Source organism: Pseudoliparis swirei, chromosome 12 (genome assembly GCF_029220125.1).
Source record: "Pseudoliparis swirei isolate HS2019 ecotype Mariana Trench chromosome 12, NWPU_hadal_v1, whole genome shotgun sequence".
Classification (NCBI taxonomy): Eukaryota; Metazoa; Chordata; class Actinopteri; order Perciformes; family Liparidae; genus Pseudoliparis; species Pseudoliparis swirei.
This window is the reverse complement of record NC_079399.1, coordinates 7,731,876-7,744,567: the sequence shown is the minus strand read 5'-3', so window position 1 is coordinate 7,744,567 and position 12,692 is coordinate 7,731,876. Positions and strand designations below refer to the sequence as shown.

The window sequence follows — 12,692 nt, the reverse complement described above, 5'->3', positions numbered from 1 at the left end:
TCAATACAGTAACTTCTGAAGAGTTCTGTTGTGAATTTTTTGCAGTTCATGAAGGCAAACAGGCATAAGATTGTATATTGTCAAATTATTTATCAGTAATACAGTAAAAATGATGGGAAAACTTTGCAAGTCGATTCATAGTGTGCGCAGGTTTTTCCTGCATAGAGGAAATGTGGGTGCGCGCCTAAGCCGTTTTCCCGAGCGCCTATGACAAATTCCGAGCGCCTAAGGCAAAAAAAAGTCTGCGTTGAAAAAACAAAAAACAACTGTGTTCATCAGGTTCATGTCAGCGAATATGTTCTCAATAGTATGTTTCAAGGAGGTGTGCTCACCTGTGTGCGCGTATCACGGCAGAGCGGCCAGCTGCTGATCACGCACTCAATAGCTCGACTGCATGAATAGCAGGTGCGCGCGTAGCGCGCAAAAAAAAATTGGGAGCACCCAAGACCCATTTTGACCCAGGAAAAAGTGCGCCCCTAAATTTTCTGCTTGCGCCCCTAACATTTTAAGTTAGGAGCGACTGTGCTCCTAGTTAAAAAAGTTAGTCTGGAGCCCTGTACTGTGGTGTGTGTGTGTGTGGGGGGGGGGGGGGGGGGGGGATTTTAAAGCCATTGGATGAACAACCGACATATTATCACCTTATCGAGCTGTTATGATGAACGTTTCAGCATTATCTGATTGATGAGCTGCTAAACACTCATACTATGTTTACTTTGACTGTTTCATAAGAACAGCTGCATGCTGGGACTAAAACATGTGTTGATGAGAGCGAAGACACTGGAACAAGTACTTTGAGTACTATAAAGTACAGTAAAGTTAAACAAATATGGTAAGACTGAAAAAAAAAAGTCTGAGGTCGAAAAAGAAATTATGAAAGAATTACAAATTCAAAAAACTTGTGTGCTATAATTTTTAATGGCTTCAAACTTAAAAAAACAACGAGACTTAATCCTTTCAACAATAATATAATTTTACAGAGACAGTGATAAAAGACGATAAAAGTACATTTTGAATTATGTTCTCGCAGTAAGGCGTTGCACAAACACCATAGAGTTGTAGACTTTGACAAAGCAACATCATTTTACAGGATAACATTAAGCATAATGCAAGCACAGGGAATTTTGCACAATTGTAAATCAAACCATTACCGGGATATAATGCATCATTCCATTCATGCACACACACACACACGCTCACACACACACACACACACACAAATCAACGGTAGGTACAGTGTCTGTCGTTGTTTGTTTTGGCAAAAGGAAAACATGCATATAGTGCAGCTATAAACAACTTTCCCTTTATAGAGCATTGTAATGTAGTGGCTGGGATCAGTTCACGATAGTGTTTATCAAATCCTGGACACAAGAAGATGCTAATTCTTACTGGCAAAACTGGACATGGAAGACCCCTGTAGATATAATTTAACCCCGAAACTGCCATATACATTACTACTTAAAGTGCAGCATATCACTTTCTCAATAGTATTATGCGATTGGAAACTAAGCAGACCTTTCCGGTTTATCTGCTTCTCTAGAGAGGGCAATTAAAGGTTTGGAGGCAACAACAGGGTATAAATGTGGCTTTGGTGAAAATATTCACTGACGGGAATGTCCCCATGAAATAGCGTTTGTGTCATTTGTAGTCCGATATCTTGAGTTTGTTTGTCGATGTATTGGCATGTTTTAACATTTAAAGTGACGTCATATTGTCGAATATGGCTACAGCCGGTAAGTACGGACCGCAAAAAGTACGCTAAAAGAATTCTCATTGTATCTTTCGGATATTGTTTAATGCCTTTCGCACAAAAGTGCAACGGTTTGGGATTTAAACTAGAAAACAGCAGATTTCGTTCAATAATGTGCTTAAACACTTATCAACAATTATCGCATGACTTTAATGACCGAGATATAAATTGGTCTTCAAAGAAATATCTCACATAAATATAATGTTTTCACTTTATCAGCAGGCCTCTGTGTGATCAACCCTCATCAATCATATGACCAACATGGCCAATGGAACTGTGGGATCAAGACCCTTCTGTTTTCTTCTTCTGGATCACACTCTGAAACATATTTTACTACATTTGTATTATGCTTAATCAGATTGGGGGGGGGGGGGGGGGAACCACACAACCAGGCAAGCTAGGATGTCTAAGGTTGTGTGTGGAGGACCTCCAGCTGTGCTCCTGAATGGAATGTCAAGTAACGATGAGATAAACATACACGATATTTAGTTCAGGTCCCTAATAAAAAAAAGCCTTTTCATTGTACAGCACAGAAGACGATGGCCACACCCACGCTTATTATATCATCTCATCGTGCAGCAAAGTCACATGATGCCTTATATCACCCTATATGTTGCCATAGTTACGCTGCAGTGCCATATACATTCAGCAGGATGTTTTGGGGAAAACCGGAACTCTGCAGTATATGCCGTCCTGAACGAGATCGATGCCCAACAATACGCGGGGCTCTATTAAAACACATTTAAATGGACTCAGTCGCTGAATGTTCAGCTGCGTGTGAGACGCGGGGGTTTGATGAGCCTGCTGCGAATGTGGATTTTAAGCTACTGAAGAGGGTTTCTTTTATTTTTTACTTCACACACAGGAAGGAAGGAATTAACAATTCTAATGTATTATCATTTAATCTGACAATTGTTTAGTTTTTTATGAATCAAGGCACTCTTGAAGCCCATTCAGTGGTATAAACTGTGTGAAAGATAACCGGATGCATGGAAAATCAAATCGAGTGATTGATTTTGAAGTTGGTCTGGGTTTAGTGCATTTCCATTACATTTTCTATTATGTTCTCATGTCTTGGAGAAGAGACGGACAAAAGCCTAAAGCTGGGACAATGATTCGTGAATGTATTTCGTTATAATTTCACATTTGTTTTTACCTCTTTCTTCCATCTTGCTTCCCTTCACAGCTCTCACACTCTCTCTCTCTCTCTCACTCTCACTCTCACTCGGGCGTCTGCAGCAGAGGATCTTCAGTTTCCAGCTGGGCCAGCTGCCTGCGCAGGCTGTTAACCTTGTTCTGAAGCTCCTTGTTGTATTCGATTATATGAACCATTTCCTCGTAGGCCTCGTCCAAACACTTGGAGGAGCGGTTCCAACGGAGGAAGACTCCTGTAATAGAAGAGAGAGCACTGGGAGTACTATACAAAGAAAACAACCTGCACGCTAGTTTCTCATCTTCCTTTCATGGCCTAACAAGACAACAAGTCTACAGTTGGCTGATTTAAGCAGGTATAACATTTAAGAAAGACATGGGGACATTCTTCTCTGCATTTAACCCATTCTCAGTTATTATGGAGCAGCGGGCCCGGGGTGCAACTGGGGGTTCAGGGTCTGGCTCAAGGACACTTCAACATGCAACTATGGGCAGAGCGGGGATCGAACCGGCTACCTTGTGGTTGCGGTACTACCGTGATCTACAGCCGACCCGCCATTCACCTTCACAGTTTAGCATGTCGGCAGTGAGCCGAGCAAACACAAATAAACCTTCTTGAGGCCGACTGTCGAGTCGTGTTGAAGAGAACGCCACGGACTGAGTGAACCGAGTGGGAAACCTTCCATCTCTTCCACTGGTCTCGATGGTGGTGGGTGGGGGACTCTGGCAGAGAACCTCGCGGGACTGATAAACTGTGTAAATAATATATATACTACAGTTTAGCATAGCCTAGCGTTGTGTGCATAAATGTTATGTGTGAAGTGGAAAAATCATTGTGGAAGGTTAGAAGCTTCCACAGGGCATTCCGGCGCCCGACTGATCAAAGAAGATAACAGTGACACACGAAAGAAACTTTATGCACCACGGTCACCCTAGATTTGAATAGAACAAAGCAACACTCATGCTCACATGAACAGGAGAGCCACAGAGACATTTACTGAGCGCAGATAAGATAAGGAACGGTCCAGCTTTGGCAATTAATATCCGGATTCAACCACAGGCCTCTCTGACCCACACACACACACACACACACACACGTGAAGAGGCCTTTTGTTTAACGACCTCTAGGAGCTCCAGGTCCCATCCCTGAAGAGATAAGACTCCCCGAGCCCAGTGGGAGAAGCTTCAAAGAAAGCTACAAAGTAAATCAAAGCTTTTCCTTTCCCACATTCTTTCACAACACATGCTCTCATTGGCGGGCCGAGAAGGACCAATGAATGAGCGACAGCGATGGAGGCAGAGAGACGAAGAACCAATGAGAAGACACCGCCCTCTCTTCGCTGGACCAATCAGAACTGTTCTTGATGACTATTTAAACCGTCGCGCCCTCTGCTAAAGCGCCTCTCTCTGGTCTGAATACAATAGGTATCGGACTGGAGGGGGTCCATGCATGATTGTCTACTTGTATCCTGATTTCTGAATAAAACGCTTGATAGATGTAAAGTAAAAGTCTACCGCTGTTTTTTCCAGTCAGAGCCGTCTGGTGGTGTGTTCCTGTCCAACATCAACAACTGGAAACACACGAGTGATGACAGAGATCTGCCGTGTGACTGGAATGTTCCCTCCAGCGAGGAGGTGACTCATCGGTTTATTATGAGAGCGGGCGTGGCAAAGAGAGCCGATTACGTGGTAAATACTACACGGCACACGACTGCAGCTTCAGATTCCCGCGACTCGGACATTAAGCCCCGCTCAGCACGTTCAGTCCAAACTCAAACTTCATTCCAAATTCACACCACCAACGATTTCCTGTTGAAGCACAGCAAAAGTGATTTCAGAAAGGGTGTGTGCGATCGTTGTTCTATTCAGCCGTGACGCGCACCATCAGTCCCCGTTCGTGTTAGCAGTTGGAGCTACAGGGCTCTTTTAAGTTGACCCGGGAGTCTGCGCCATTCTCTATGAAAGGGTTTGCATAAGCAGGATGTCTGTTGCATTTCACGTGCTTCAGTGATTCTCATCGTTCATATAGAATTAGGAAGTGGCTCTGTGGCTTTAGGCAGGAAGGAGGCCCCTCAGAGAGGTTCGCCTGAACCCAATGACACCTCATCCTTCTCAAGCCCCTCCCCCCACTGTTCTTTATGAATGGCGTTTGCTTTGGGCTGAGTGGAGATTCAGCAATTTCTAACAGAATAGCTGGGACTTTTTTTTTATAGAGTAAAAAAAAAAAAACTGGACTCATAATAATCTAAATCATCTCAGTCCTACTAATTTAAACAATGTCAAAGAGAAAATAAATGTGCATCCCCATCGTTACGCGTTTGATGGGAAAAGCCGTCCCGCAATCCAAACCAAGCTCCTTGAAATATAGTGAGAATTGTTTGTTACATCTAAATATCCCCAAATGTGTGAAATGTTGGCGAATGTAGTACTTAGGGTGGCATCTTATTAATTCCATGTGATACTTGATTCCTAATGACTATATTACACCTGAAATCATGAGAAAGGCTCTGCCCTGCTATTGAAAAGACACACACCTGTTACATGGAATGCATTCACTTCCCCCAAGCAGAGTGTCTTCAGCATCATGGAACCTGTTTTACTGCTTGCTCATTTTGTCTACCTCCATTGGATGCTTTGAAACTTAACATAATATTATTTCAGGTTAAAAAGAAGGCCGAATTTGTGTAAAAAATAATGTACAGCGTAAACAAAGTACAGTTTTATGCATCATCTGTAACATTCTGAGAACAGTTGTCATTCTGATTAATATTCTGTGGTGCTAAATATCAATTAAATTATGAAATTATACAAGATTGCTACAGACAAGCAGAGAAAGTGTGTCAAAGTATAGAAGCTTGCACATGACTGCTATCCAGTAGTAAACCGTCACTGTGCTCAGATGTCGCTGGCCATGCAGCCTATATTAAGACAAACGAGCAAGCCAAACACATCATCCAGATGCCTGCCGAGCAATCTGAGCAATGTCAAAAATGTAAAGACGCTGAAAGCCAAAAGGGGGTTACAAATCATATGAGCTAAATGACCACACGCAGAGTTTGACCTCTTCAGGGTTCATAGGCAACACGTGTGGTGTGGTCTTTCTAGTGGCTTATGGGGGTCACTTAGTTCAATAGCAGGGCAAATGCTGAAATCAATGGCGCCCCCTTCTGGTGAGATTACAGAATATCTGTCGGAGCAAAAATAAGGGAAGAGAAGATGAACAATTTATGAGAGCTTAGATATTAGAGCAGTTTTTCCAGTCATTGCTCACGCAGGGTTCCTCTCTTTTCTAGTGCTCCTTTTTCAGGACTTGATCTGACCGTCAGGTGTCAGTACAGTCAAATGTTCCTCTTTACGGAAGTCTGATGTCAAAGACTTTCAGTCCATGGCCTAACAATAACAATGCCACAAAAAATATACACAGTTTGCCGGCATACAGACTGGCTTCTATTCATCGTTTTGACTCCCGGGCTTTCCATTCATTATCACCCAAATCTCTCAATCACGATCAACACACAGAGGAAACCATTTCTCCATCTGAACCAAACACGCTCACTTATTTTAACATTCTTCAGAAGAAGGTAACCTGCTGTTACGTCATCCACGCTGCGTGTGTTGTCATGCAACGTAAGCAGCTTATTCAAAAACACTCGTCGGTAAACAGACTTGTGTTTAAACAATTGACAAAAACACACAAAAAAGTCAACTGTTTTCCAGGACGTGTAAAAACCCTGGAACAATAGTTTCAGGCACTCGCCAAGGGTTTCACCTGTTAAACAATACGGACTTGGTTTCAGCTCTAGCATAAGCTTACACAAACAGCACGAGTCAATCCCATAATGTCACATGCCAGGCTGTGTGTGCACAGCATGCAGTCTCCCTGGGTGTGTAGCCTACTCTCTCGAATATACATGAACACAACTTAAATTGAGTGAACAGCTTCTAGTTTCAGCCCTTAAACGCTTTGTGGGTGTTTTCCCGTTTAGGTCTGCTCACCTATCGAATATCTGACATGTGGGATGATTTGGACGAGTATTCAAAATGTTCTTCTTCTTCTTCTTCTTAATGCGGGGTGTTATTAATGTATTGGACTGACACTGCCGTCTCTCTGAAAAACCAGAACCTTTGAGGTCGCCTCTTGTACCTCAGTCGCTGCGTGTTTTTTTTGCATTTACCTTCCCACAGCAGAAGACTCTGAGGGGCCACAGAGGGCCAGATCACAAGACTGTTGGCCTCGTAGAGTGGGTTGGTCAGACGCTCCAGTTCTTGTGGCCGGTTCACCCACGACCAAAGGGACACAGTCTTCTCAGGCAAAGACAGTTTGGCTCTATGCAAAAGGGCGAGAGGGTGTTCACCATTGGTTAACCACTAAGAACAGTGCTTACCCAGACACACAATGACACAATGAAAATCACAATGCAATGTGAAGGAAACGAGTCATGACATATTGTTTGCATCCTTACATCAATATCACGAATAGGACCATGTGTAAAAAGTTTGATAAACTCTGGATATTGTATCGGATTGCATTAGATTACTTATGAGGAAGAAGCATATGGCAGACATAAGCTGGTAGACCAGCCACAGCAGACTTCAGACTCACCGCTCAGCTGTACTGTTGCCCAGGAAGGTGCCAAACTGAGAAGCATAGGCGTGATCAAAGAGCAGCACCAGGAAGCTCTCGCTGAATTCAAAGGAACATGGAAACTGGTGAAGGATCTGCCACACGCAGTCCAAGAAGAGGAGGAAGACGGGAGCCTCTTGACGAGGCTTGCTGTTGGAGAAGGCCGACTGGGCGCAGCGGTGGTGGAACGGGTGACCCGCCTGAGACAGATGGTCAAAGAGGTGAGCGTGGTCATGAGGAAGGATGCAAAGACCATGTCCATCTTGATTATTGGACCGGGTTATACTGCACAGAGAGGTTTTAACACCAGCTTATGTGACGTTTCTGGGACCCAATGCGTGCCCATATTGTTGCTTGTATAAATACTAAACTGAAAATAAAAACAAAGTGTATGTCATTTGGCAGGTGTCAAAAAGGGTGATGCCGACTTTGGCAGTGCTTCAAAGGTCAGATAACTTTACCTGGAGCCACTCTCGCTCCACCAGGCCCTGGAAGCCTCTGATGGTCCTGCAGGCCGGATCAAGGATGATCTGAGCCAAGGAGGTCACCTGCAGGGTGGAATCTGTCCCCTCTGTGCCGTGAACGAGGACCGACGCTCCCTCCCTGAGACCAACACACACGATGACAGTTTGTCATTGCCACCTGCTACTCTACTGCACACGGACAAGCAACACAGATTCAACACTGAACACTGGGATGTTCCCTCTTCAGCATGTTGAGAGCGGATACGCGTACTGCCTATTGCTGTATTGGCCCAGGATTAGTATTACAAGGAAATCAATTGTTCCCTGACCTGTCGATACACTGGGCAGCCAGGCAGGCGGTGGTGAGGATCTCCTTGACATGAGTCTGCCAGTTGGAAGCCTCGAGCTTGCTTAACCAGCGGTCCATGCTGTGGGACTGGTCGTTACAGGCCTCTACCAGTTTTATCAGGCTCTCTTGGAGGATATTAGACCTGGAAATTACATTTGAAATCGTCACCATTCACAATTCGTATTAATTAACTAATTCATATTTAGAGAAGGTATAAATATCAGTCATATGAATATGGAAAAACACATAGCACAGTGCCTTGTCGAACGCACCACCAACATTATTACTCTATGGATTCACCGTAGCCCTTACTGATTACTCACCTTTCAATTGCCTTGTGAATCCTCCTCCATTGGGGGTAGTTAGCCTCAGACTCGAACCCTCCACCTCGAGCTTTGGCCTGCTGGGCAACATTGATGGTGCGAGTGTCGATGATGTAGCCACGTTTTCCCGGTCGCAGTGTGGCATTGATCAGCTTCTCGTCTTCCTTACAGCGTCGTCCATTGGTGCCCGTCAGAGGCTGCCCTGCTCGCATCATCACCTACAAATTGAGGTGATTTTCGAAACATGTCATTTCATTCAAACTGACAGTATATCCCAAAAGAATACTTTGCAGCAGAGGACCGTCAGAATGATTTAAACTCACCATGCCATTCTTCTTGTGGTAGTAGCTAAGCACCGGAAAACGGCCGCTGTGACGGAAGGTGGCTACTTTCCTGAGTGTGTCGTCATCGACATCTTTGGGCACTGCCACTAAAGGGGGGTATGATGGACATACAGTGAAGTCCTTGTTGACTTCACTCAGTCGCCATTCATCGGTCTGATAAAAGAGATGGTGAAGGGTTAAAAGAAAGGTGTTAAGTGTGTACAATCGAGGGCTGGGAGAAGGTTAAGTACAAACATGTGTTGGTCACGTATCCTGTCCGTACCATGGTCTCCAAATCTTTAAAGGCATCCTCTGGAAGAAATGAATTCCAGCCATCTTCTATGACTTCAAACATGGGCCGGTAGAAGAAAGGATACATCAGGGAGAGTATGTCAAGCGTGGACAGAGCCTTGAGAGTAAAACAAATAACATGCATTAGTTACTGTAGAGTCTCATTTGGGATTTAAAATAGGACAATCTTTCAGAGAGTAAAAGTCGACATTATTTTTCGTTTTACCTCAACAGAACTGGCAATGTTGAGACACTCCTCCATGCCAGGAATGTCGAGTTGGATCACCCTCAGGTCTTTGCATTTGACGATGATGCTTCCCAGGGAGCCCACAAATCTGAAGGGGAAGTTCGAAGACAGGTGAGCTTAACCCTTGTGTTGCCTTCGGGTCAATTTGACCCGATTCAATGTTTAACCCTCCTGTTACCTTTATATTTACTAACATATTTTACCCTTGAGGTCAATATGACCCCAGCTATTAAAATCTCCAGAAAATTATTAGAATTAATATTGTTTTCCAAGTTTAAGTGTGAGGTACTTTATGTTTGTTTGTTGACTCCCGAAAGAACACCGACATTAAACATTGAATCGGGTCAAATTGACCCGAAGGCGACAGGAGGGTTAAAAGAATCCAAATAAAAATGACAGAATGACCCTGCGTCGCATGTTCTCCTCATGTTGGGTTTCCTCCTGGCACTCTGAGTTTCCCTGTACTAAAACAATAAGGAAAACTCCTGCCTGCATTTGGTCAAGGCACAAGCCTCAGAGCAAGAGTTGTGAAAACATGAGTTTGTTTGTTTGTCATTTTTTATAGCCAATATGAAATAGTCAATGCTGTTTACCCCTCCCCAAACATTCTCAACCACACAAAATGTAGAAAACGCTGCAGTGACATCCCACAGTCGGACTCAAACTTCCTGTCCCAGTTTCAGATCCTCTCTCCACGGTTAAAGTAAAGTGGAAGCACAAAACAATTGAAATACAGCAGTGAAATGCTTAGATCTGGTGCATGCAATCAGAGTTGCATTGAAGAGACCGGTGTCACCGCAGTCAAACAACTCTACTCTCACTCCGTTTCCTCTCCTGTGACATTCCCTGAAAACCCATTTGGGAAAAAAGGTGTAAAAAAAATCCTCACATCAGCGAGAAGCTCATCACCTTTTCTCAATGGAGTCGATGTTTGAGTGAAGCAGCCACAGCTCCTCAGTGTTGTCCTGTCTGGAGGAGAGAATCAGGTGGTGACCAGTCAAGCACAGTGTCCCCTCCACAGTGGGCATGAAAGGCCGATGGAGGATGACCCCGTCCACCCTGGGTGTCTTTATCAACTCTGCAAACTCCATGACCCGACCTGAAGAAAAGACAGCAAAGAGATAAGGGAAAGAACATATTGAGGGTGTGGGTTGTTTTTGCTGATGAGCTAAAGTTAGTGCTGCTCAGACATAACAACTCAAGTCCGACTGAGCTCTTTTTAAAGAAACATATCGAGCAAAGCGATGTTAAATAATAATAAACCAATAAACGCTCAGCTTCGCTAAAGTTGCCTTGATTCAGGATTCAGGAAATGAAAGGGCTAACGTCGGTAACTAGCTAACCGTGACAGACCGTGTGAAATGTCCGTGAATTTAATAAATTACGTCTGAATGTAAACGCCGCACTGTAAACGTACAGAGCTAAATAAACATTTTTCATTGACGCTAACACGAGTTGTCGTACAGTTACCTGGTTATCTTTCCCCTGTATTTGTTGTTGGGCGAGACTGGTACGTTCACATAAACAAGCCGACTAGAAACAAGTGAGCGGAGACAGGACCATTTCGCAACGCACGTTCCCAAATTGTTCTTGAAGAAAATACACAAATAAAAAAAAGACTTTATTATTACCGTTACAGTGTGTGTGTTCATAACGTCGACTAGAGAGACTCAATGATCACAACATAAGTAAGATATGATCTATAAATGTTTCTAAATCATGTTGGTTCGTCTCATTCATCTAGAGCAAAACATAATTTACCAAAGACGGTATATGGAATTACCTTCAAGATTTACTTTAAATAGTTGAAACCAGTCTACTAGTAGTACGTCAGTTTAAGGAGTTTATTTTTTATTTTTACGAAAGACGTGTCATCCTTCTATCGTCTGTTCTCCCCCTGCTCAATGAAACGCAGTATCACAAAAGGGACACTAGGTGGCGCCATTGGACGTTTTGTTTGACGGGATAAAGTAAGTCCAATGAAACAAGTCCAGTGTCAGCTCACCTCTGAATGATCCATGATTGGCTTAATTTCAGCACTGATTTATACTTGGATTAAATAATAAATCATGCTACAGCTCTCTCTCTCATATATAACGCGGTACTTAGCTGCAAAAGTGGGTTGCTCTCTTATAGAGAAGGCAGCTATCCAAACTCAAATCAGTAGATATGTGCAGTATAACAGGCGCCTCTGTTATTCATCCGAGTTCTCCACCCTTTATCTGAGAGCGGTGATGTGAACTCTTTCAATGGAGCGGGAGACAGATCATTGGGCTATTGAATCATGGAGGGTCCTAACAGCTAGACGTTTCATACACATCTTTGTCAAGGCAGTGTGGATTTGTTTATGTGTGTGTGTGTGTGTGTGTGTGTGTGTGTGTGTGTGTGTGTGTTATGTAATGTAAATCAGCACAGTATTTGCTTCAGTTGCAGTCTGTCTGGGCTCCACAATAGATGGTTTGCTGTGGGCCTTTCCAGCCATAATAGAGGAGAAGGCTTGTACAGATGCAAGGGATTAATTTCATGTGAAACCCGGTGTGGCTTTACAAACCAAATAACTGCCCTTCCTCTGAGGAAAAGATGCTTTGCTGTTGCTTTTTACATAAAAAAAGAAGAAGATTAAAAAAAAATTCTTTCAAAGCAAATATTCAGTGAACGGCCCGACCCGGGATACAAAAGAAACCTCTTTTTTATTTAACAGGATACTTTGACAAATGCGTTGGTGCAGAAGGAGATGATTTACTTTAACATGCTGCTGCAAAGGGTTGAGCGATAGAAATGATAAATTCTATCTCAGCAGCGAAATGTTTAAAGAGTTAACACAAAATGCTTGTTGCTCACCGTGGCTCGGAGGATGTAAGAGAGAAATATGAATGAACGTGTCAAACACAAAACTACATATTCCATTAAAAGTACATTGGATGAGTAACTACAACCAGCAGCTGTCAGATTGTGATGAAGTTGTTATCTCTCAGTCTCCAAGTGTAAATGATCTGAGCTCTGAGCATTTTGGAACATCATCCCGCAAAATGTTGACAGTCTGTGCCCATACGCCGACATCATGACTCACCCAAGCTTTGCATTCAGTTTCTTCAAGAGACAACGTCTCATCCAACCTTCTGCTCTGAATGGGTTGCCTGGTGTTTGTTCTGCTATGTGCTGTTATTTTGGG

The 12,692-nt window shown here is 43.4% G+C and overlaps 1 protein-coding gene across 2 annotated transcripts; it reads right to left on the bottom strand.

Annotated features, from left to right (window-relative positions):
• Positions 1-896: 896 nt before the first annotated feature.
• Positions 897-11,079, bottom strand: mtmr9 (myotubularin related protein 9). Of its 2 annotated transcripts, XM_056428691.1 has the most exons (11): positions 10,991-11,079; positions 10,430-10,619; positions 9,500-9,608; positions 9,266-9,391; positions 8,983-9,156; positions 8,660-8,877; positions 8,317-8,478; positions 7,985-8,126; positions 7,503-7,723; positions 7,075-7,226; positions 897-3,135 (listed from the first exon to the last, which is right to left on the bottom strand). In XM_056428691.1, exons 2-11 carry the CDS (start codon positions 10,609-10,611, stop codon positions 2,969-2,971), a joined length of 1,653 nt encoding a protein of 550 aa, XP_056284666.1. In that variant the 5' UTR covers positions 10,612-10,619; positions 10,991-11,079; the 3' UTR covers positions 897-2,968. The 2 variants fall into 2 exon arrangements, with proteins under 2 accessions (XP_056284666.1, XP_056284665.1); XM_056428690.1 differs by lacking the exon at positions 10,991-11,079 and having other exon boundaries at positions 10,430-10,863.
• Between the last annotated feature and the right edge of the window lie 1,613 nt (positions 11,080-12,692).

Excerpts from the sequence above, each read along its gene's own strand:
- mtmr9 (XM_056428691.1), bottom strand. The coding sequence starts at position 10,611 with ATGGAGTTTGCAGAGTTGATAAAGACACCCAGGGTGGACGGGGTCATC. Across the intron at positions 8,127-8,316 it reads GCTGCCCAGTGTATCGACAG|GGAGGGAGCGTCGGTCCTCG; the intron begins GTCAGGGAACAA and ends TGTTGGTCTCAG. Across the intron at positions 7,227-7,502 it reads GGCAACAGTACAGCTGAGCG|AGCCAAACTGTCTTTGCCTG; the intron begins GTGAGTCTGAAG and ends CCTTTTGCATAG.